The 24,645-nt window shown below is 52.9% G+C and overlaps 1 protein-coding gene across 1 annotated transcript in view; it reads right to left on the bottom strand.

Moving 5' to 3' along the window:
* The window catches only part of mroh1 (maestro heat like repeat family member 1), a 76,882-nt gene that overhangs the window by 10,766 nt on the left and 41,471 nt on the right, over window positions 1-24,645 (bottom strand). Inside the window, exons 11-22 of the mRNA XM_033039208.1 lie at window positions 21,357-21,470; window positions 19,978-20,054; window positions 16,962-17,084; window positions 14,101-14,211; window positions 13,358-13,502; window positions 11,786-11,823; window positions 8,973-9,114; window positions 6,632-6,684; window positions 6,134-6,247; window positions 4,171-4,290; window positions 3,110-3,232; window positions 242-652 (exon numbers count right to left, since the gene is read on the bottom strand). Of these exons, the coding sequence (XP_032895099.1) occupies window positions 242-652; window positions 3,110-3,232; window positions 4,171-4,290; window positions 6,134-6,247; window positions 6,632-6,684; window positions 8,973-9,114; window positions 11,786-11,823; window positions 13,358-13,502; window positions 14,101-14,211; window positions 16,962-17,084; window positions 19,978-20,054; window positions 21,357-21,470 (1,571 nt within the window). The remainder of the gene's footprint in view (window positions 1-241; window positions 653-3,109; window positions 3,233-4,170; window positions 4,291-6,133; window positions 6,248-6,631; window positions 6,685-8,972; window positions 9,115-11,785; window positions 11,824-13,357; window positions 13,503-14,100; window positions 14,212-16,961; window positions 17,085-19,977; window positions 20,055-21,356; window positions 21,471-24,645) is intronic.

Raw genomic sequence — 24,645 nt, 5'->3', positions numbered from 1 at the left:
GCATATGACAGTCCACCATCCCGGGAATTAACCTTGTAAACCTACGCTGCACTCCCTCAATAGCAAGAAGGTCCGTCCTCAAATTAGGAGACCAAAACTGCACACAATACTCCAGGTGTGGTCTCACTAGGGCCCTGTACAACTGCAGAAGGACCTCTTTGCTCCTATACTCAACTCCTTTCGTTATGAAGGCCAACATGCCATTCGCTTTCTTCACTGCCTGTTGTACCTGCATGCTTACTTTCACTGAACACTGGGTGAGCTGGGACAAGGCACGATCCCAGACTGAGGCTCCCGGTGGAATTCCTTCTCGGGAGAGATGCATGGATACAGGGTGAGGTGGGATGAGGCACGATCCCAGACTGATATCCTGGTGGAATTCCTTCGGAGGGGTGGGGAAGCGGGGAGGAGAGGGAAGAGTGACTGTGCCACAATGTGCCGGCTGGTTTGGCGTGCGTGGAGTCACGGGCGGGAGGTGGGGGATGGTGAGCTGCCGATTCCTTACCTTGGTGTTGAAGTGGGCGAGGACATGCTTGACCACGTCCTTCTCCACCCTGGCCAGGATCTGGTCCTCGGGTGCGTGCAGGGTCAGGTACCCGTAGCACAGGATCACCGTGCTCTTGGCCTTCTCCAGCTCCACGTCAGACTTGTCCTGCAACACCGCACTTATACCTCAGTGTATTGCCACGTGAAATCTGCTCCGTTACATGCTTGCCCGTCCGCGCAAAGACCACACGTGATCACAATCCAGCCGCACACAAGACACGGGATCAAGGGAATAGCGTTTAGTGCAAGATAAAGTCCTGTAAAGTCCGATTAAAGATAGCCCGAGGGTCTCCGATGACGTCGATGGTAGGTCAGGAGCGCTCTCTCTAGTTGGGGAGGGGAGAAGAGGGGAGTGGAGTTGAGGGGAGGAGAGATGATGGGAGGGGAGGGTCCAAGTCCACCAAGACTGCACCAACCAACAATCACCAGTTTAACCTACACACCAAGGGCAATTTCCAGAAGCCAATTAACCTACAAATTTACACGTGGAATGTGGGTGGAAACCGGAGCAGTCGGTGAACACTCACGCAGGTCACGGAGGGAACATGCAAACTCCGCACAGACAGCATCTGTAGTCAGGATCGAACCCGGGTCCCTGGCGCCGTGAGGCAGCAACTCTACCGCCGCCTAGAGATGCTGCCTGACCCGTTGTGTTACTCCAGCATTTTGAGTCCACCCTCTAATCCAGGCAGCTACGGACATTCTCCGAGTTCGAATCAGGGGAAAACTCGAGAGAACTCTTGAATTACCTCGTACAGCGGGACAGGCCCTTAAGAATCTGCGACATGTGATAGACAATAAAGCATTCTTGACTCTTGAAAAGGCTCAGCCCAGTTTGGGGATCCTGAGAAAAGGTCCTTCTCAGAGGCAGAATCTTCCTGACCATTTCACTGCCAATACTGACCACAGAGTCGAACCCCAGTCAGGCAGCAACTCTACCGCTGCTCCACCATGCCGTCACCGACAGGTTGGAGTTACTGGGCTCACACTCAGCGCCGCAGCGGTAGAGTTGCTGCCTTACAGCGTATGCAGCGCCGGAGACCCGGGTTCCATCCCGACTACAGGTGCTGTCTGCGCGGAGTTTGTACGTTCTCCCCCGTGACCTGCGTGGGCTTTCTCAGAGATCTTCGGTTTCCTCCCACACTCCAAAGACGTACAGGTTTGCAGGTTAATTGGCTTGGTATAAATGTAAATTGTCCCTAGTGGGTGTACGATAGTCACTGGTCGGCACGGACTCGGTGGGCCGAAGGGCCTGTTTCCGTGCTGTATCTCTAAACTAAACTAAACCTGGGTCCCATCCTGACCTCAGATGCCCTATGTGCGGAGTTTGCACGTTCTCCGCATGGGTTTCCTCCAGGTGCGCTGGTTTCAAAGATCCTTTATTGTCACGTGCACCAATTAAGGTACTGTGATATTCGTATTACCATTCAGCCGTACGAAAAAAAGCAACAAGACGCACAACTACAGAAAAGTTAACATAAACATCCACCACAGCGGATGAAGAAGGCAATAAACTCTAATCTTCTTCGCTCATTTTTTTCCCCTACACATCCCAAAGACGTGCGGGTTTGTAGGTTGATTGGCCCTCTGTAAATTGTGCAGGGAGTTGATGAGGGAGTGGGATAGCACGGAACTAGTGATCGATGGTTGGCGTGGGTTCGGGTGGACTGAAGAGCCTGTTTCCATGCTCTTCTCTAAACTGAACTAACCTCTTCGTAAAACTCAGTCATTGGAGATGAGGTGGGGTTGGGAACTCAAGGTTGGGGAGGGGAGGTCATGTTGTAGTTCAGTAAGACGTTGGTGAGGCCACAGTTAGAATATTGTGTTCAGTTTTGGGCACCATGTTATAGGAAAAATGTGCGGGGAGGGGGGGGGGAGGAGATTTAATAGAAGCCCGAAGTGGCCAAACGCGGGCAGGTGTGACTTGGTAAATATGGGACATGTTGGTCGGTGGGGGCAAGTTTGGCCGAAGGGCCTGTTTCCACACTGTGTGGCTCTGTGACTCTATGAGATGAGGTGGAGTTGGTACGTCATGGTTGGAGGTGGAACGGTAACCAGGAAGCTGCCTGTAAGCTGCACTTCACCTCTGCCCCATTGTGGACATTGGACTTTGTGTGTGGAACTGGTGCGCTGCAATGCTGAGAACTATGTTCTGCACTCTGTATCTTCCCCTTTGCTCTACGTATTGTACTGGATTTGACTTGCTTGTGAGTAATAAATGTAACCCAGGCTGATGGGGAAGGGGCCTCGACTGCTCTGACCATGGAGGCGCCCAGAGTGGACCCGGCAGTGATAGCGGAGAGGTCGGTGCGGCGGTCGATGATGGCGCCGACCGACAGACGAGGAAGGACACGTGGAAGTGAGGAGGCTGCTGTCGGGGGAAGGAACCCGGCTAGAGGGGGGGGGGGGGGGACCGCCATGAGAGGGGAAGACAAAGTGGGACCGGGCATGGGGGTACTACGTCAACACCCTTTATGTGGCCACTATTCGCATACCTTGGGTACGCAAGCAGAGAATGTCACTATGACGCGTCACATTGTGACAATGGAGTGTTCATTCATACCTTAAGGATGTGGAAGAGACTGGGAGACTTCTTGAGGATGTCGGACTTGCCGAAGTCCTGCAGTTTGCTGAGGGTGTCATCGAGGTGTGTTGTGGCACAGAAGCCCACGCAGACAGCAATTCCCTGCAGGCAAACCAGCGTTAGTCTTGGTGCGGCGCTCCCTCACCCCCCCCCCCCCCACCCACCCTCCCTCACCCCCCTCCCTCACCCCTCCTCCCCCACCCACCCTCCCTCACCCCTCCTCCCTCACCCCCCTCCCTCACCCCTCCTCCCCCACCCACCCTCCCTCACCCCCCTCCCTCACTGTCCCTCCCTCACCCTCCCCCACAGAGCCCGGCCCTCCCTCACCCCTCCTCCCCCCCCCTCCTCACCCCCCTCCTCACCCCACCCCCACAGTGTGCCCCTCCCTCACCCCCCTCCCTCACGCCCCTCCCTCACCCCCCTCCCTCACCCCCCTCCCTCACCCCCCTCCCTCACCCACAGAGCCCGGCCCTCCCTCACCCCCCCTCCCTCCCGCCCCTCCCTCACCCCCCCCCCCCTCCCCCACAGAGCCCGGCCCTCCCTCACCCCCCTCCCTCACCCCCCCTCCCTCCCGCACCCCCCTTCTCACCCCACCCCCCCAGTGTGCCCCTCCCTCACCCCCCCCTCCCTCACCGCCCCCTGCAGGCTGCTGTGCGGGATGTGTGTGTGTGTGCGTGGCCCCTCTCACCTCCCCTGCAGGCTGCTGTGTGGGATGTGTGTGGGATGTGTGTGTGTGTGTGCGTGGCCCCTCTCACCTCCCCTGCAGGCTGCTGTGTGGGATGTGTGTGGGATGTGTGTGTGTGTGCGTGGCCCATCTCACCGCCCCTGCAGGCTGCTGTGTGGGATGTGTGTGTGTGTGCGTGGCCCATCTCACCGCCCCTGCAGGCTGCTGTGTGGGATGTGTGTGTGTGTGCGTGGCCCCTCTCACCGCTCCTGCAGGCTGCTGTGTGGGATATGTGTGTGTGTGTGCGTGGCCCCTCTCACCGCCCCTGCAGGCTGCTGTGTGGGATGTGTGTGTGGGAGTGCGTGGCCCCTCTCACCTCCCTCTCCAGGATCTCCGGGTGCCTCACACTCTGCAGCAGCTCCATCAGTTGTTTCCTCACCACATCGCTGTTGGGGATCTGACGCAGCACCACCCCCGCACACTTGTACAGGAACCCCTGGTGGCCAGAGACGGGGGCAGGCAGCCATTAGTAAACCACCAACCATCACAACTATTCCCTAAAGCACACGAGGTTGCGGGCTGGCCTTGTAGAGGTGTGTAAAAATCATGAGGGGAATAGATACGGTGAATGCACACAGCCTTTAACCCAGAATAGGGGAATCAAGGGGGGGGGGGGGGGGAAGGCAAAGTGCTGGACTAACTCAAGTTGTAGGAAGGAACTGCAGATGCTGGTTTATACCATAGACACAAAATGCTGGAGTAACTCTGCAGATCAGGCAGCATCTTTGGAAAAAGGAACGTGTGGCGTTTTGGGTCGAGACCCTTCTTTGAAGATGTTGCCTGATCCATTCTGTTTGGGTTCATGAGTGCTAGGAGCAGAATTAGGCCATTCGGCCCATTGATTCAAGTCTGCCATTCAATCGTAGCCAATCTATCTTTCCATCAACCCCATTCTCCTGTCTTCTCCCCATAACCCCTGATACTTGTACTGATCAAGGGCATCTTTGTGTAAACCAGCATCTGCCATTCCTTGTCTCATGGAACAGGTTTAAGGTGAGAGAGGAGAGATTTACTAGAAGCCTGAGGGGCAACTTTTTCCACACAAGAGAGTGGTGCAAAGATCTTGCCAAAGTCCATGTAGACGGATCTGAAGAAGGGTGTCGATCCGAAACGTCACCCATTCCTCCTCTCCAGAGATGCTGCCTGTCCCGCTGAGTTACTCCAGCTTTTTGTGTCTATCGTTGGCAGTGAAGTAAGCTGTCTAAGGTTACAACAGGATCTGGATGAACTAAGGAAGTGGGCAAGACAGTTCAGTCAGATCAGTTGAGTTTATTGTCACTTGCACCGAGGTACAGTGAAAAGCTTTTGTTGCGTGCTAACCAGTCAGCAGAAAGACAACACATGATTACAATCCAGCCATTGACAATAGACAATAGACAATAGGTGCAGGAGTAATCATTGTAAATTGTCCCTAATGTGTGTAGGATAACGTTAGTGTGCGGGGATCGCTGGTCGGTGCGGACTCGGCGGGCCGAAGGGCTTGTTTCTGCGCTGTATCTCTAAACTAAACTAAGCCTGACAGGGGCAGGGGGCGGTCAATGGAGAGGCCGTGGAGTACAATCGCCCAGGTCGAGAGGCTAGTCCCGTTCACTTAGATTTGTCCTATATTCCTCCAACCCTTCCTGTCTGAATGTTTTTTAAGCATTTCAATCGTACCTGCCTCAACCACCTCTGGCAATCGTTCCATATACCCACGTTGCCTCACGCCTTCCTATTGAATCTTTCCCCTTTTAGTTTAGAGATACAGCACAGAAACAGACCCTTTCGGCCCACCGGGTCTGCACCAACCAGCGATCCCCGCAGACTAACCCTATCCTACACCCACTAGGGACAATTTTTACATTTACCAAGCCAATTAACCTACAAACCTGTACGTCTTTGGAGTGTGGGAGGAAACCGAAGATCTCGGAGAGAACCCACGCAGGTCACGGGGAGAACGTACAAACTCTGTACAGACAGCTCCCGTAGTCGGGATGGAACCCGGGTCTCCGGCGCTGCATTCGCTGTAAGGCAGCAACTCTACCGCTGCGCCACCGTGACCCCCCACTCAACGTAAAACCCGTGACCACCAGGTTTTGATTCCTTTGCCCTGGGTGACTCTGTGTGTTCACCTTATTTATTCCCCTGATGATTGAATGGTAGAGTAGACTTGATGGGCCGTATGGCCTAATTCTGCCCCTATCCCTTATGACCTTATGGTGGGGCAGTTGGGATTTGATGTGTTTTTGGTGTTTGGCGCTTCACATGTTATGACAGTCAATTTCGGCCCCCACACTCACCTTCTCCTGGGGGAAGCTGTTGTAGTGGTGGAGGTGTCGGCTCATCTCCTCGCTTAGCTGGCAGCTCCAGCCCTCATCGCAGGCAGTCACCGTCTCCAGGCTCCGGGACAGGAGCTGTGGGGGGGGGGGGGGGGATAGGAGGAGAAAGAGTGGGGCATGGGGGGGGGGGGGGGGGGGGGGGGAGACAGACACTGGAGCAGTGGGATAGTGACTGAGAGGAGGGGAGTGTGGAGGGGGGGAAAGGCTTTTTCAGACAGTGGGAATGGAGGGGGGGGTCGGAGAGTGGGACAAGGAGGGGGAGGGGCGAGGTCTCGAAAGGGGAGGGGAGGGGGGACATTGGCGCAGTGGGGGAGGGAGAGAGAGGAGGGGAGGGAGGAAAGGAAGGGGGTGGAAGTGTGGGGGAGGGGCAGGGTGGGGAGTGGACAGAGGACCAGACAGAGAGACCTGCGCACGGACGGGAGTCACTGCCTCCCCCCGCCACTCTCGTCCCCAACTCACCAGCAGCAGTTTATCCTCCCACTGTCTCTGAGCTAAGGTTTCCTCGGAATTCTCTGTGGGAATGAAAGGGACAGGGATGTGACTCCGGGAGGAGGAGGGCCGATGGCGACAGAAGAACGAGGTGAGTTGGCCACGTGCCTCAAGGCCGTTCCACCCCTCCATCACTGTCTAGCTCAGCACCATCTCCCTGCTTCCCGCCATCTCCCTGCTTCCCGCCATCTCCCTGCTTCCCGCCATCTCCCTGCTTCCTGCAATTCCTTCAAAAAACAGGAATCATCATTGAACCAGAACAAACTCCTTCCTCGATCGCTGGTCGGCACGGACTCGATGGGCCGAAGGGCCTGTTTCCGCGCAGCATCTCTCGAGTCTAAATACGTTTGGTGAGACGTGATTTCTCGCGCACAGAGCCATGCCGACTATCCCCAAGGAGGCTCTCCGCGACTCGGGTAGATCCTGTTCCTCAGACTCCCCTTCTCTGGACACGAGTGTCCAAGCCTGGTCAACGTCAACACATGGAGGTGGCTCAGAAGCTTCACGAGGATGTTGCCCGCACTCAAGGGCCTGAGCTAAAAGGTTGGGAAATGTTCCTGACCTGAAACGTCAATAGACAATAGGTGCAGGAGTAGGTCATTCGGCCCTTCTAGCCAACACCACCATTCAATGTGATCATGACTAATCATCCCCAATCAGTACCCCGTTCCTGCCTTCTCCCCATATCCCCTGACTCCGCTATTTTTAAGAGCCCTATCTAGCTCTCTCTTGAAAGCTTCCAGAGAACCTGCCTCCATTCTCTGAGGCAGAGAATTCCACAGACTCACAACCCTCTGTGTGTGAAAGTCACCTAACCACGTTCTCCATAGATGTTGCCTGACCCTCTCAGTACCCCGCAGCTCCACCCTTGCTCCCCCTCCCCCAGTCACAACAGTCACTCCCCCTCCCCCAGTTGCTGAACAATTTAATTCCCCTTCCCATTCCCACTCAGACCATTCTGTCCTGGGCCTCCCCCATTGTCAGAGTGAAGGGCCTGTCCCACTTTCACAACCTAATTCACGACCTCTGCCGAGTTTGCCCTTGACTCGTACTCGCAGCATGGTCGTCACGAGGTCGTAGGCAGGCCGTGATGCTAGTCGTAGGTGCTCGTGGCATCAAGTAGGTTGGGGCGTTTTTTCTAACCAGATGAAAAATGTCCATGAGTAAAAAAGGTTGTGAATCAGGTGGTGAAAGTGGGACAGGCCCTTGAGGCTAAATGCAAATTTAGGAACAATACCTCATATTTCGCTTGGGCAGCTTATAATCCAGTGGTATGAACATTGACCTCTCACTTCAAGTAACCCTTACATCCGCCCTCTCTCCATCTATCCCCCACCAATGTCGTACCAGCTTCAAAGTGGCCTTGTTGGGTCTCATTGCCTGTACACATATGTATTATTGCACAAATATGAAATTAAATTAGCCCGCGGAAAGGTCCAGGATGAGGGATGTGCAAAGATGGGGGAGGGGGGGGGTGGGGGGTGGTAGTCAGTCTACCCCCACGACAGAAGTGGCAGGAGTTGTACAGCTTGATAGTCACAGGGTAAAAGGATCTCCTGTGGCATTCTGTGCGGCCCCTTGTAGGGACCAGTCTGTTCCTGAAGGTACTCGGAGAGGTTACTTGGTGTTGGAGAATTCAATGTTCATACAGTGTAGGAAAGAACTGCAGATATTGAAGATAGACACAAAATGCTGGAGTAACTCAGCGGGACAGGCAGCATCTCTGGGGAGAAGGGATGGGTGACCCTTTTGGGTCAAGGCCCTTCTTCAGACTGGGTCTGGATCTGGGACTGACTGGGTCAGACCGAGTCTGACGAAGGGCCTCAACCCGAGACGTCACCCATTCCTTCTCTCCAGAGATGCGGCCTGTCTGTCCCGCTGAGTTACTATCTTCAGTGTAAACAACCAGCATCTGCAATTCCTTCCTACACTATTGGTCACACATTAACGTACTGCCCTAAATATAGTCAGTGAGTCATTCACACAGCAGGAAACATCTCTGGAGGACATGGATAGGTGGCGTTTCGGGTCGAGACCCTCTTCAGACCATTTCGCTGTCAAAGACAGACACAAAGTGCTGGAGTACGCGTACGGTCAGGCAGCATCTCTGGAGGACACGGATGGGTTGCGTTTCAGGTCGAGAGCCTTCAGATCCCGAGTCTGAAGAAGGGTCTCGAGCCGAAAGGTCACCTATTCCTGCTCTACAGAGATGCTGCCTGTCCCGCTCAGTCACTGAAGCTGGCCAGCATCGGCAGTCCGCTCCTGCACCAGCAGCGAGGAGAGGGTGGGAGTCAGGGGTGGGCTGCGGTACCTTCCAGGTGCTGGATGAGAGGGGGCAGCTCGTCGTCCCACACCCTCCCCAGCTGGGGGTGTATGAGCGCAGACATGGCCTGCAGCAGCCGCAGTGCCGGGACCCCTCGACCTCTCCCGCGGTACGGGAACGATGACAGCACCTGGCGGAGGCAAGCAAAGCTCACGTCACACACACACACACACACACACACACCCAGGGCAGCTCTGACCCTCCCACCCACCTCAACACTTCACCAGCCCGTCTGCTGTTGCGGGGAGGGTGTAAGCTTGTGTGGCCACTCATTCCCCTAAACACCACACAGGAACAGACCCTTCCACCCACAATGTCTGTGTGAGCCCTACACAATGCCACGTTAAACTAATCTCATGCACGTGATCCATATACCTCTATTCCCCGCATATCCATGCGCCTGTCATTACGCCACTACACAGAAACATATTATTCATTTATTTATTTATTTGTTTATTTTATTATTTATTTCGAACAGAATAAAAGAATAAAAAGCAAGTGTGAAACAGCGTACAAAAAACAAAACAAAAATATTTATAAAGTGTCATAAACAATATCTATAAATAAATGAAATCTATATATAAATCTATATATAAATATAAATATAAATAAATATTTAAAAAACATATTTTTAAATTTAAATAAATAAATAAATAACTAAATAAATAAATAAGCATAGGCAGGAGTAGGCCGTTCAGCCCTTCGATCATGGCTGATCATCTAAAATCACTACTCCATTCCTGCTTTCTCCCCATGTCCCTTGGAAAGATTGACAAGACTAGGCTTGTATTCACTGGCGTTTAGAAGGATGAGAGGGATCTTATAGAAACATATAAAATTATAAAAGGACTGGACAAGCTAGATGCAGGAAAAATGTTCCCAATGTTGGGCGAGTCCAGAACCAGGGGCCACAGTCTTAGAATAAAGGGGAGGCCATTTTAAGACTGAGGTGAGAAAATACTTTTTCACCCAGAGAGTTGTGAATTTGTGGAATTCCCTGCCACAGAGGGCAGTGGAGGCCAAGTCACTGGATGGATTTAAGTGAGAGTTAGATAGAGCTCTAGGGGCTAGTGGAGTCAAGGGATATGGGGAGAAGGCAGGCACGGGTTATTGATTGGGGACGATCAGCCATGATCACAATGAATGGCGGTGCTGGCTCGAAGGGCCGAATGGCCTCCTCCTGCACCTATTTTCTATGTTTCTATTCCGTTAGCCCCACGAGCTAAATCTAACTCTCTCTTGAAAACGTCCAGTGAATTGACCTCCACTGCCTTCTGTGGCAGAGAATTCCACAGATTCACAACTCTCTGGGTGAAAACATTTCTCCCCATCTCAGTCAACTATCGCCACTGCCTCCACCACCAGTGTGATTCCAGGCATTCAACACTCTCTGTCTGAACCGAAGATAAGACACAAAATGCTGGAGTGACTCAGCGGGACAGGCAGCATCTCCGGAGAGAAGGAATAGGTGACGTTTTGGGTCGGAACCCTTCTTCAGACAAGCGTTTGCTGTTCCTTCCTACACACTGTCTGTCCAAAGAACTGCCCAGAACATCTCTATTAATCTTTGCCCCTCTCACCTAAAGCTGTGAGGTGCCTTTGACATTTTCACCCTTGGTAAAAGGTTCTGACTGTCTATAGACCAAGGTCTCTCACTAGTTTACAGATTTCTATCCGGTCTCTCCTCAGCCTCCAAAGGTCCAGAGAAAATAATCCAAGTCTTTCTAACTTCTCCGTGTAGCCAAGACAGACACAAAATGCTGGAGTGACTCAGCGGGTCAGGCAGCATCTCCGGAGAGAAGGAATAGGTGACGATTCAAGTCGAAACCTTTCTTCAGACACAGGTTCCTGACCCAAAACGTCATCTATTCCTTTTCTCCAGAAATGCTGCCTCATTCACTGTTACTCCAGCATTTTCATAAGATCATGTGATAGGAGCAGAATTAGGCCATTTGGCTCATCAAGTCTACTCCACCATTCAATCATGGTTGATCTGTCTCTCCCGCCGAACCCCATTCTCCTGCCTTCTCCCCATAACCCCTGACACCCGCACTAATCACAAATCTATCTATCTCTGCCTTAAAAATATCCACTGACTTGGCCTCCACAGCCTTCTGTGGCAAAGAATTCCACAGATTCACCACCCTCTGATTAAAGAAATTCCTCCTCGTCTCCATCCTAAAGGAACACCCTTTAATTCTGAGGCTATGACCTTTAGTCCTAGACTCTCCCACTAGTGGAATCATCCTCTCCACATCCACTCTATCCAAGCCTTTCACTATTCTGTACGTTTCAATGAGGTCCCCCTCTCATTCTTCTAAACTCCAGCGAGTACAGCTCATCGTAGGTTAACCCACTCATTCCGAGGATCTTTCTTGTGAACCTCCTCTGGACCCTCTGGAGAGCCAGCACTTCCTTCCTCAGATATGGTGTCCCATGTTTTTTGTCTATCTTTGGTGTCAACCAGCATGCGCAGTTCCTTCCTACACATTCCCCTTTTTGCTAATACCTCCCTGAACCAGGCAGCATTCGGGTAACAGTGGACGCCCGCTCCTTCCTGTATGTAATGGGCCGATCGGGAACTACACAAAATACACTGAACGCTGCCTAACCGAAGTCATATAGAGCTGCCACACAACTTCCTGCCTCACACGCGGTAAGTTTCCGCTGCTTCTAAATCCAAGCAGATCCACCCCTCACAGTTCCCTCCCAGCCTCAGCACCAGCCCATCCACCCTCTCCCTGGGCACTTTGTGTGGCCATTCCCAGTCCCACCGTATCTCCAGATGGGAGACCACTCACCAAGAGGCGGGTCAGCAAGGCGTGAGGTGTTGGCAGATCTGCGGAGAGAGGAGCAGGGAGAAGTGAAAGGTAAATAGTCTAGTTTAGAGTAGTGTCGTTTAGAGATACAGCATGAAGCACGCCCTTCGGCCCACCGAGTCTGCACCGACCAGCAATCCCCGCACATTAACACTACCACACGCGCACACACACACACACGTGACAATTTTTGCATTAACCAAGCCAATTTACCCACAAACATGTACGTCTTTAGAGTGTGGGAGGAAACTGCAGATCTCGGAGAACATCAACGCAGGTCATGGGGAGAACGTACAAACTCCGTACAGACAGCACCCATGGTCGGGATCAAACCCGCGTCTCCGGCGCTGTAAGGCAGCAACTCTACCGCTGCGCCACCGTGACTGTCGCAGTCACGTATTGTCTTTCCGCTGACTGGATAGCACGCAACAAAAGTTTTTTCACTGTACCTCGGTACACGTGACAATAAACTGAACGTACACTCAAGGAGGCTTTGCGCATTTTGTACTTGAGCTTAATAACATGCTCACTATAAATGATTTTACAAAGCATCTCCGTAGATCCTCAAAACAGCAATTCATCCAAACAGTTCATTGTCATTTATAGACAGACCTTCTTCCACAAGGGTCACCCATTCCCATTCCAGATGCTGCCCGGCCCGCTGAGTAACTCCAGCATTTAGCGTCTATCTGTGGAGTAAACCAGTATCCGCAGTTCCTTCCCACACAAACCCCACCATAGACCGTTTACCAATGTCAACAGCTCTGGCCGTGGGTGCAAGAAACTGCAGAGTCTTTCGACCTTAGAGATACAGTGCAGAAGCAGGCCCTTGGAATCCATGCCGGCCAGCGATCTCCCCGTACACTAACACTATCCTACACACAAATTCTTGCCATTTTTACCGAAGCCAATTAACTGACAAACCTGGTGTGTGGGAGGAAACCGGAGCACCCGGAGGAAATCCACGCGGTCATGGAGAGAACATACATGTAGCACCCGAGGTCAGGGTGGGACCCGGGTCTATGGCGCAGCTCCAGTCCACCACACAGACCAGCCTCTCCATCGACCATCTACACATCACGCTGCCTCGGGTAAGCAGCCAACATAATCAAGGGGCACTCACTCCCCCCCTCCGTCATTCCCTCTTCTCCACTCTCCCGTCAGGCAGAAGATTCAAAAGTTTGAGAGCGTGTACCACCCACGGCACAGTGGCGCAGTGGTAGAGTTGCTGCCTTCCAGCGACGGAGACCCGGGTTCCATCCCGACTACGGGTACAGAGATTGTACCTTCTCCCCGTGACCGCGTGGGTTTTCTCCGAGATCTGCGGTTTCCTCCCACGCTCCAAAGATGTAGCGGGTTGTCGGTTATATCGGCTTGGTATAAGTGTAAGCTGTCCATAGTGTATGTAGGATGGCGTTAGTGTGCGGGGATCGCTGGTCGCTGATCGAAGGGCCTGTTTCCGCGCTGTATCTCTAAACTAAAGTGAACCAGGTTGAGGAGCAGCTTCTCCCTGCTGTTATCAGACCACTGGACGGCTGTGCTGACGTGACTCACCTCTCCCCACATAGTCCAGCAGGACCTCCGTGCTGCCCGCCTGCTGCCTCTTTGTACCCAGGTAGGCCAGGCTGCGACACACAGGGGCCAGGGCATTCAAGTACTGCACGGGCATCACAAACTCCAGGAGGAAGGGCCACAGGACCTGCACAGACACACACAGAGAGAGAGACAGTGAGAGTGAGAGAGAGACAGAGAGAGAGACAGACAGACAGACAGAGAGAGAGAGCAAGACAAAGAGATAATGAGAGAGACAGACAGACAAAGAGAGTGAGTGAGAGAGAGAGAGAGACAAGAGACCGAGAGAGACAAAGGGAGACAGAGAGAGACGAGAGAGAGACAGACAGAGAGACAGACAGAGAGAGACATAGAGAGGGGCAAAGAGAGAGAGACAGAGAGAGAGAGAAAGAATGATGGGGAGGGAGAGGAGAGAGAGGGCAGGAAGTCAGCTCCAGGCCACTCCATGCAGTCTGCACCCAGTTCCCCCCTCCCTCACCCATCCACCCCCCCCCCCCACTACCATCACCTGTGGCAACTTTACGGGAAGGCAGCAGGGAGGATGGGACAGGGGGAGGGACGGGGTGGGGGCAGGGGATGAGGCGGGGGGAGAGGGGACGGGGGAAGGGGGGAGGGGGGAGAGGGGACGGGGGAGGGGGTAGGGGGCGATGGGAGGGGACGGGGGCAGGGTATGGGACGGGGGGAGAGGGGGGAGGGGGAGGGGGGAGAGGACAGGGTAGACTCACCTCCTGCATCCTCTTGACGGTGGTGGTGAGCAGGTTGAGGATGTTGTCACACATGTCCCTCAGTCCCTCCTCCGTCACCTCCTCTGGGTCGTAGGTACGAGGCTTTGGGTTCTGTGGGGGCACGGGGGGGGGGGAGAGCCAGGGTCATGAGCGGGGCATCCTCGAGACCGGCAGAGAGCTGCCCCAGGGAGGGCAGCGCAACAACTGTGTTCACTTAGACATTCAGCACGGAAACAGGCCCTTCAGCCCACCCAGCTCAAAACCACCAACTCACACCCATTCACACCAGTCACATAGAAAATAGGTGGAGGAGGGCATTCGGCCCTACGAACCAGCACCGCCATTCATTGTGATCATGGTTGATCGTCCCCAATCAATAACCCGTGCCTGCCTTCTCCCCATATGCCTTGACTCCACTAGCCCCTAGAGCTCTATCTAACTCTCTCTTAAATCCATCCAGTGACTTGGCCTCCGCTGCCCTCTGTGGCAGGGAATTCCACAAATTCACAACTCTCTGGGTGAAAAAGTTTTTTCTCACCTCAGTCTTAAATGGCCTCCCCTTTATTCTAAGACTGTGGCCCCTGGTTCTGGACTCGCCCAACATTGGGAACATTTTTCCTGCATCTAGCTTGTCCAGTCCTTTTATAATTTTATATGTTTCTATAAGGTACCACTCATCCTTCTAAACTCCAGTGAATACAAGCCCAGTCTTTTCAATCTTTCCTCATATGACAGTCCCGCCATCCCAGGGATCAATCTCGTGAACCTACGCTGCACTGCCTCAATCACAAGGATGTCCTTCCTCAAATTAGGAGACCAAAACAGTACACAATACTCCAGATGTGGTCTCACCAGAGCCCTATACAACTGCAGAAGAACCTCTTTACTCCTATACTGAAATCCTCTTGTTATGAAGGCCAACATTCCATTAGCTTTCTTCACTGCCAGCTGTACCTGCACGCCAACTTTCAGTGACCGGTGTACAAGGACCCCCAGGTCTCGCTGTACCTCCCCCTTACCTAACCTAACCCCATTGAGATAATAACCTGTCCCCTTGTTTTTGCCACCAAAGTGGATAACCTCACATTTATCTATATTATACTGCATCTGCCAGGCATCTGCCCACTCACTCAACCTGTCCAAGTCACCCTGCAACCTCCTAACATCCTCTTCACAGCTCACACTGCCACCCAGCTTTGTGTCATCCGCAAACTTGCTAGTGTTGCTCCTAATTCCCTCTTCCAAATCATTAATATATATGATAAACAGTTGCGGCCCCAACACCGAGCCTTGCGGCACTCCACTCGCCACTGCCTGCCATTCTGAAAAGGACCCGTTCACTCCTACTCTTTGCTTCCGGTCTGCCAACCAATTTTCTATCCATGTCAACACCGTGCCCCCAATACCATGCTCTGATTTTTGTCACCAAGTTTTACCCTATCCCTCTTTCTCATCCGCTCCCTACACACTAGGGGGCAGCCAACCTGCCAACAGCACTTCTTTGTGATACGGGTGGAAACCCTCGTGGTCATGGAGTCGTACACCACGGACACAGGCCCTTCGGCCCAACTTGCCCAGGCCTACCAAGCTGCCCCATCTACACCAGTCCCACCTGCCCGCATCTGGCCCATATCCCACTAAACCTTAAATGTGTGAGAAAGAACTGCAGATGCTGGATAAAATCGAAGGTGAGCGCAGAATGCTGGAGTAACTCAGCGGGTGAGGCAGCATCTCTGGAGAGAAGGAATGGGTGACGTTTCGGTTCTCGATGCTGCCTCACCTGCTGAGTTACTCCAGCATTTTGTGTCCTTCCCTCTAAACCTTTCCTATCCATGTACCTGTCCAAATGTCCTTTAAATGTTGTTATTGTAGCTGCCTCATCTACCTCTTCTGACAGCTCGTTCTGTGTGGAAAAAGTTGCCCCATCAGGTTTCCTATTAAATCTTCCCCCCCCCCCTCACCCAACACCTTTGCCCCCTGGTTCCTGGCCCCTCCCCTACCCTGGTTGAAAGACTGTGCATTTCTTTGTGGGCAGCATGGTGGCGCAGTGCTAGAGTCGCTGCCTCACAGCGCCAGATGCCCGGGTTCGATCCTGACTATGGGTGCAGTCTGTACGTTTTCCCAGTGACCTGCGTGGGGTGCTCCCGTTTCCTCCCACACTCCTAAGACGTACAATTGACTTGGTATAATTGTAAATTGTCCCTTGTGTGTGTGTTTGTAGGATAGTGTTAGTGTGCGTGGATCACTGGTCGGTGCGGACTTGGTGGGTCAAACGATGGGCCTGTTTCCGCGCTGTATCTCTAAAGCAAACTAAACAAAATCTTTTCCCTCTCACCTTAAACCTACTTCCCCTCGTTTTTGATTCCCCGACCCTGACATCTTCCAGGGAGAAGGTGCAAACTCCACAGGGACAGCACCCTGGGTCGGGATGGAACGGGGGTCTCTGACGTGGTTCGGCAGCAGCTCTACCCACTGCACGGATGTGAACGGGTGCCGATGGGGTTTTATTTTTTAGAGATACAGCGCGGAAACAGGCCCTTCGGCCCACCGGGTCCGCACCGACCAGCGATCCCCGCGCACTAACGCTATCCATCACACACGAGAGACAATTTTGCACTTATACCCAGCCAAGTTACCTATAAACCTGTACGTCTTTGGAGTGTGGGAGGAAACCGAAGATCTCGGTGAAAACCCACGCGGGTCACGGGGAGAAGGTACAAACTCTGTACAGACAGCCCCCGTGGTCGGGATCTCTGGCGCTGCATGCGCTGTAAGGCAGCAACTCTACCGCCGGCCATCGTGCTGCCCGATTGTCCCCGGGGCGGGCGCGCGGTGTTAGGGGGTGAGGGAGGGGCGCGTACCTCCGGGTGACAGGGCAGGGCACACTGCCTGATGATAAACTCCACCATGGCCTCACCGCCCTCCAGCTCCAGGTAGTCATGGTGGGCCATGGCACTGATCACCTGGGCCAGCATCTGTCTCACCTGCAGCAACACAAACACACACACACACACAGCGTATTCCACTGAAACACTTCATCATGAATAGCAGTACCTCAGCGGCTCAGCCAGCCCCTCCGGAGAACACACATGGGTGCCGGTGTGAGGGTTAATGCGGTGGCAGCCATTTTATTCTAGCTATATCCGCCATTTTAAGTCAAATGTATTAGTTTGGTAACGAACAGATCGACCTTCAACATGCTAGAGAAATACTGATAGGAATTGTTTGGACATTCCAATGTCGGAACTAACATCCTGTAATGCCTTCTTATCACCCAATTATGCCTTCTTGTTTTTGCAGCTGCCTAACTAACTCCCTAATAACTCCTGTCGAACTCCCTAACACAATTAAAGGAACCCTATTATGTCTTTTTGCAGCCTGACTTTCTTTTGTGTGTCTATGGAGAAAAGGAATAGGTGACGTTTCGGGTCGAGACCCTTCTTCAGACTGAGAATCAGAGAGGGCAGGGAAATGAGAGATTTAGACGGTGATGTAGAGAGATACAGAAGAAATGAATGAAAGATATGCAAAAAGGTAACGATTGTTAGTTGTTTGTTAGGTGGGAACGTGTTACAGACAATGAGACTCAACAAGACGACTTTGAAGCTGGTGCAACTTGGGTGGGGGAGGGATGGAGAGAGAGGGAGGGGTTACTTGAAGTGAGAGAAGTCAATATTCATACCGCTGGGCTGCAAGCTGCCCAAGCAAAATATGAGGACCAATTTGCGCTGGGTCTCACTCTGACAATGGAGGAGGCCCAGGACAGATAGGTCAGTGTGGGAATGGGGAAGGAGAATTAAAGTGTTTGGCAACCGGGAGATCAGGAGATCAGATCATGGACTGTTTACCCTCGACGACAGATGGCACAATGGGCTAAGTGTTCGGCTGGCGATCGGAAGGTAGCCGGTTCGAATCCCGCTTGGAGTGCATACTGTCGTTGTGTCCTTGGGCAAGACACTTCACCCACCTTTGCCTGTGTGTGAATGTGTGTGAGTGATTGGTGGTGGTCGGAGGGGCCGTAGGCGCAGATTGGCAGCCACGCTTCCGTCAGTCTGCCCCAGGGCAGCTGTGGCTACAGAAGTAGCTCACCACCACCGAGTGTGACTGAGGAATGTATGAAAAATGCGATGTAAAGCGCCTTGAGTATTCTAGAAAGGCGCTATATAAATCCCGTCCATTATTATTATTATTATTACCCTCCTACCATCCGGGAGGCGCTACAGATCTCTCCGTTGCCGGACCAGCAGGTCCAGGAACAGCTTCTTCCCTGCAGCTGTCACACTACTCAACAATGCACCTCAGTGACTGCCAATCACCCCCCCCCCCCCCGGACACTCCTCCCACAGGAAAACCACTATGTCTGTATACTTGTAAATAGATTTATTTATTGAAATCATATTCTATGTCGCTCTTCCAGGGAGATGCTAACTGCATTTCGTTGTCTCTGTACTGTACACTGACAATGACAATTAAAGTTGAATCTGAATCTGAATCTGAGGTAGGTCCAGGCCTACTGAGCGAAAGATTCCCTCTGATCGGTACAGAGTCTAAAATAATGAAGAATAACCTCAAAAACTGAGCCAGACCATCCAGGGGTTAAATCAGAGCACACATTCCCCAGAGAGATACAGGGTTCTGTCCAACCTCACGGGTGGTGAATCTGTGGAATTCATTGCCTCAGGCGGCTGTGGAGGCCAGTGGATGTATTTAAAGCGGAGATTGATAGATTCTTGATTAGTGCGGGTGTTAGAGGTTATGGGGAGAAGGCTGGAGAATGGGGTTAGGAGGGAGAGATAGATCAGCCATGATTGAATGGTGGAGTAGTCACGATGGGCCTCGAAATTCTGCTCCTATGCCATATGATCTTGAGTTTGAGTTGTATTGTATTGTATTGTATTGTATTCAAATTTATTGTCTGTCTCAATTAGAGACAACAAAATGAATTTTCCTTACAGGCAGTATCATAAAAATAAATAAATAATAAATAATAAAACATTAAAAATAAAATTGAATTTAAAAAATTGAATTTAATGAAAATTTGAAATTGAATGAAAAGTTGAGTTAATTGTCATGTGTACCGAGGTACAGAGAAGAGCTTTTGTTGCGTGCTACGCTTGTGAAAACCGTGGAGGTCAAAGGACAGCAGAGGTCTTTGACATGGACAAAACGTGTAAGAAAGAACTGCAGATGCTGGATAAAATCGAAGGTAGACACAAAAATCTGGAGTAACTCAGCGGGACCGGCAGCATCTCTGGAGAGAAGGAATGGGTGACGTTTCGGGTCGAGACCCTTCTTCAGACTGATGTCAGGGGAGGGGGCGGAACAGTGATAGAATGTAGTCGGAGACAGTAAGACTAGTGGGAGAACTGGGAAGGGGAGGGGATGGAGAAAGCAAGGGTTATCTGAAGTTAGAGAAGTCAATATTCATACCGCTGGGGTGTAAACTACCCAAGCGAAATATGAGGTGCTGTTCCTCCAATTTGCGCTGGGCCTCACTCTGACAGTGGGGGAGGCTCAGGACAGAAAGGTCAGTGTGGGAATGGGAGGGGGAGTTGAAGTGCTGAGCCACCAGGAGATCAGGTAGGTTACGAATGGACTGAGCGGAGGTGTTGGGCTAAACGATCACCGAGCCTGCGCTTGGTCTTGCCGATGTAGAGAAGTTGAAACAGCAGATACAGTAGATGAGGTTGGAGGAGGTGCAGGTGAACCTCTGCCTCACCTGGAAAGACTGCTTGGGTTCTTTCAGATGGCGATGGGTGGGTTTATTTGGTGGACTGTGGGCCAGTGATCAGGTAACTGGGGGCTGAGGGACTGATCAGGGGGTCAGAGTGGGGTGAACAGTCGCAGGCTGAGTGTTCCCCCGGAGGCGACAGGTACCTTGTAGTTGTTGTTGTCCTGGATGGTCAGCTTCATGCCGGTCAGCAGCAGCAGCCTCTTGCTGTCCAGTTGAGTTGCTGCCGAGGTGGAGATACGAGGGATTGAGCGAGTCCTCTCACACCAACCCAGGCGTCACACAGCACGGAAACAGGCCCTTCAGCCCAACACCCCCATGCTGACCATCTGCACTCGTCCCACCTGCCTGTGTTGGGCTCATACCCCTCTACACCTGTCACACGCTCACACATTATAGGAGTAGAATTACTCCACTCCGCCATTCAATCATGGCTGATCGCTGCCTCCTAATCCCATTTCCCAGCCTTCACCCCATAACCCTTGACACCTGTTCTAATCAAGAATTTGTCTATCTCTGCCTTATTGCCTATCCTCTCCACATACCTGTCCCAAATGACTTTTAAATATTATTATACCTGCCTCAACTGCCTCCTCTGGCAGCTCGCTCCATATCCCCAATCCCCCGCCAGGTTGCAATTCAATCTTCCCCCCCTCACCGTAAACCCCTGTCCTCTGGTGCTTGATTCCCCTACTCTGGGGAAAAAGAGCCTGTGCGTCCACCCGATCTATTCCCCTCATGATTTTGTACACCTCTAGAAGATCACCCCTCATCCTCCTGTGCTGCAAGTGATAGAGTTCCAGCCCACTCAACTCTCCCGACAGCTCGGGCCCTCGAGTCCTGGCAACATCCTCGTAAATCTTCACAGCCTGTCTCCCTTCCACCTCCCCCGCTGCCTCTCTCCTCACCCTGCCTCCCTCCCCCCCTCCCTCCCTCCCTCCCTCCCTCCCTCCGCCAAGTCCCTCCTCCCTTACATTTAATCCCTCGCCACCCCTCCCCCCTCCGTCATCGCTCCTCCCCCCACGTCACCCCTTCCCTCCCCCACCACCCCTCCCCCCACACCCCCCCTCCTCCCATCACCACCCCTCCCCCTCCATCACCTCCCCTCCCCCCACACGCCACCCCTTCTCTTCCCCGCCACCCCTTCCCTCATCACTCCTCTCCCCCATTGCAACCTGCCCCCCCTCCTCCTCGCCATCCCACCCCCCATCACCACCCCTCCGTCACCACCCCTCCCGCCACGCCTTCCCCCATCACCACCCCTCCCCTCCCCCCATCGCCACCGCTCCCCCTCATTGCTCCTCCCCCCCATTGCATCCTGCCCCCCCTCCTCCTTGCCTCCCCTCCCCCTCCCTCTCTAATCACTGGTCGCACCTCCCTTGCTTCCTCCCCTCTCGCTGTCTCCCCTCCACCTCTCTGCCCCTCCCGCTGACTCACCTCACCTCACCTCCTCGCACAACCTCCCTCACCGCCCACTCCCCCACCACTCCCCCACCCCTCACCCCCCACTCCCTGCGTGCCGTACCGGTGGAGTTGACGAGGTGCTTTAGCAGGGTGAGCGTGCCGATGCGCACCTTCTCGTTGTGGACCTCCAGCTTCTGCAGCAGGAAGGCCACCAGTCTGTCCGTGTAGGCGCAGGCTAGGGGAGAGAGGGGGGGGAGGAGAAAGAGATTGCTGGTCACTGCTGGTTCACCACTCAAACCCACCCCACCCTCGAGACCACCTTCCCCAGCGACCCCCCCCCCCATCCCATGTACACCCCTCCCCAAAATCACACCCTCACTGTCACCCCCACCCTCCCCAAATCCCACCCCGACTCTCACCAACATCAACAGATGCATCAAAGTAAAGCATCCACCGTGAAAGGCCTGGATAGAGTGGATGTGGAGAGGATGTTTCCACTAGTGGGAGAGTCGTGGACTAGGGGTCACAGCCTCAGAATTGAAGGACGTTCCTTTAGGAAGGAGACGAGGAGGAATTTGGTTAGTCAGAGGGTGGCGAATCTGTGGAATTCTTTGCCACAGAAGGCCAATGGATATTTTTAAGGAAGAGATGGATAGGTTCTTGATTAGTACGGGTGTCAGAGGTAATGGGGAGAAGGCAGGAGAATGGGGTTGAGGGGAAAAGATAGATCAGCCATGATTGAATGGCGGAGTAGACTTGGTGGGCCGAATGGTCTACCTCTGCTCCTGTCACATGACCTTATGAATCCCCCCTTCCCCAAATCCCACCCTCACAAGTGACCTCCCCCTCCCCAAATCCCACCCTTCTTCGTCTTGCGCGCACGTATTGCGTGCACAGCCTAAAGTTGTAGGACAACTTGTTCTATTTGATCTTGTTTGATTGTGCACGCCGGGTTGATTGCATTCATCGAAACAGGGCGGACCACGTGAAGGTTGCAATCTCCCACCCCAAATCGCACCCCACACCCAACGACTCTCATCGACTTCTGCAGACGCATCATGGAAAGCATCCTATCGGGATGGTTTGGCAACAGCTCTGCCCAAGACCGCAAGAAATTGCAGAGAGGTGTGGGTGTAGCCCAGTCCGTCACACAGACCAGACTCCCCACCATCCACTCCATCTACACTTCACGCTGCTATCGGGAAAGCAGCCGGCATAATCAAGGACTTGTCCCGGACCCTCTTCTCCCCTCCCCCGTCGAACGAAAGATATAAAAGCAGGGTGAGCAAAACTGAACACAATACTCCATGTGCGGCCTCACCAACGTCTTGTACAAGTGGAATGCAAAGTCCTAAATTCTATGTGGGAAGGAACTGCAGATGATGGTTTAAACTGACGACAGACACTAAAGGCTGGAGTAACTCAGCGGGACAGGCAGCATCTGTGGAGAGAAGGAGCGGGTGAGGTTTCGGGTCGAGACCCTTTCCTTCACCACCCATTCCTTCTCTCCACAGATGCTGCCTGTCCCGCTGAGTTCCACCAGCATTTTGTGCCCATCTTCGTCCCAAATTCTATTCTCACTTCCTTGACCGATGAAAAGAAGTGTGCCAAATGCCATCCTCACCACTCTCTCTACCTGCGACACGACTTTCAAGGGGCACGTGTGCTTGTACTCCTAGATCTCACTTCTCTACAACATTCCCCGGGGCCCTGCCATTCACTGTGTTTGACTACCCAAAGTGCAACGCCTCACACTTATCTGAATTTGACTTCGGAGTCACGTGAGTGACTACGTGAAGAACCCGTCCAGCACGCATGCGCGACATGAGTGTTCACGCAGTGCAACAGCAACGAACGGGAGCACGGGCGCTCCCGCTACAAGCTTGAAGAAATGGACCGTTAGGTAAGTACTTACTCACAGGTTCAAACTCACAACTTTGCTCCTCTTTGTTGCTCCAGGGGAAACTGGAGAGAGCAAGCAGCACAGAGGGAAGCGGCCCCCGTTCTAACAGCTGTCTGACCAACAACAGCGGACTGGAGGGAAATTCAAAAACCGGCCGGTAATCCCTGCATACTCCGACAAGGAGTCTCGCCGCCCGAGAACGGCAGAAATGCCGCCCGAAAACGGCAGGCAGCCTCTAGAGCAAAGTCGGCAACCAAACCTCGAGCTGGAGACAGACACGGAAGATGGAACCGGCACTTCAAACTACCGCCCGAGAGCGAGTAAGTGTCTGTTTTCCAAGCCTAGATAAAGGTCATGGAGTAAAAACTCCAGCGAGACTTGCCTCGGGAGCTGGGGCAAGCTCGCCAAGGGAGCATAACACTCCCACTCCAGTGCACTAACAGCACTGGCCATCTCCCTTGTCGAGGGATCGATGGCGACCAGGGCTGGGCTGGTCAAGAAGAGGGGTCACTGGCTGAACAACATCGGGAGAATGCTTGAGGTACAGGATCAGGAAGAGCTGCTGGGTGTGAGATACCGCTACGTGGCTACACCACGAGCGAGATGGCCTTTTCAGTCTAAACTGACGGCCAGCTTACTACCTGTCTTTCCAAAATACCTCTCCAAGACAGGTAGTCATGAGGCGTTGGATTTTATCACGCCTCCCCAAAATTGCATTTACTCAAAGTGCCTACCATTATTGGGGGTACATTGAGCAGGGCATTTAAAAACCCTAATATCTTAAATTGCATTTGATACCCCTGACGTCGGCTATCATTTTCGCATGCTCATTCCAGAGGGGCAGGGTAGTATGGCAAAACACCTGACCCTACTGTTCAACACAGTATGCGACCGCAACCTCTGGAAGGAAGTCATAAAACCTGCCCTCAACCTAAAAAATTCACAGGACTGTGAGAATGCCGACCTCACAACCACAGATCCTGCTATCTGGTAAATTTACCAAATCAAGTCTAAAAATTGGACAAAGTATCCAAGATATTCGGCATCATGAGGGCAGGGCCTGGAATGAGCAAACCACACAAAACCAGACAGCAGTACCTCCACGCGTCCACCAGTAGGCGTCTACTTAATGGTACTGGTGAAAGCTTGGGGCCCGCATGCCAGCCCCCGTAAGCCTTTTCAGGCCAGGGTCCAGAGCGGGCCCCATGGAAAATGCGCCACCCCCCAACAACACCATCCCGACAGACAAGGAACCAGAAACCGAAGAAATGAACACACCACTAAACAACAGTGAAGGCAGATGAGTATGGTTCTTACCATCACATAAAAGGTGAAGGGTTTGTACTAACAGGGGGGGGGGAATCACACCTGGGTTTGGAAGCATGAAGAATTATCACACTTGGTAGTTATATACCAAAAGTATTCAAGGATAAAAATTGAATTAAGAAACTTGCCACCAGTTCAGCATGCACCCCAAAGGGGTTTACCCTCCCACTAAAAAAGAACA

This window comes from Amblyraja radiata, chromosome 2, assembly GCF_010909765.2.
Source record: "Amblyraja radiata isolate CabotCenter1 chromosome 2, sAmbRad1.1.pri, whole genome shotgun sequence".
NCBI classification, from domain to species: domain Eukaryota; kingdom Metazoa; phylum Chordata; class Chondrichthyes; order Rajiformes; family Rajidae; genus Amblyraja; species Amblyraja radiata.
Note: the sequence above shows the minus strand (reverse complement) of the source record. Positions and strands in the feature narration are given on the sequence as shown.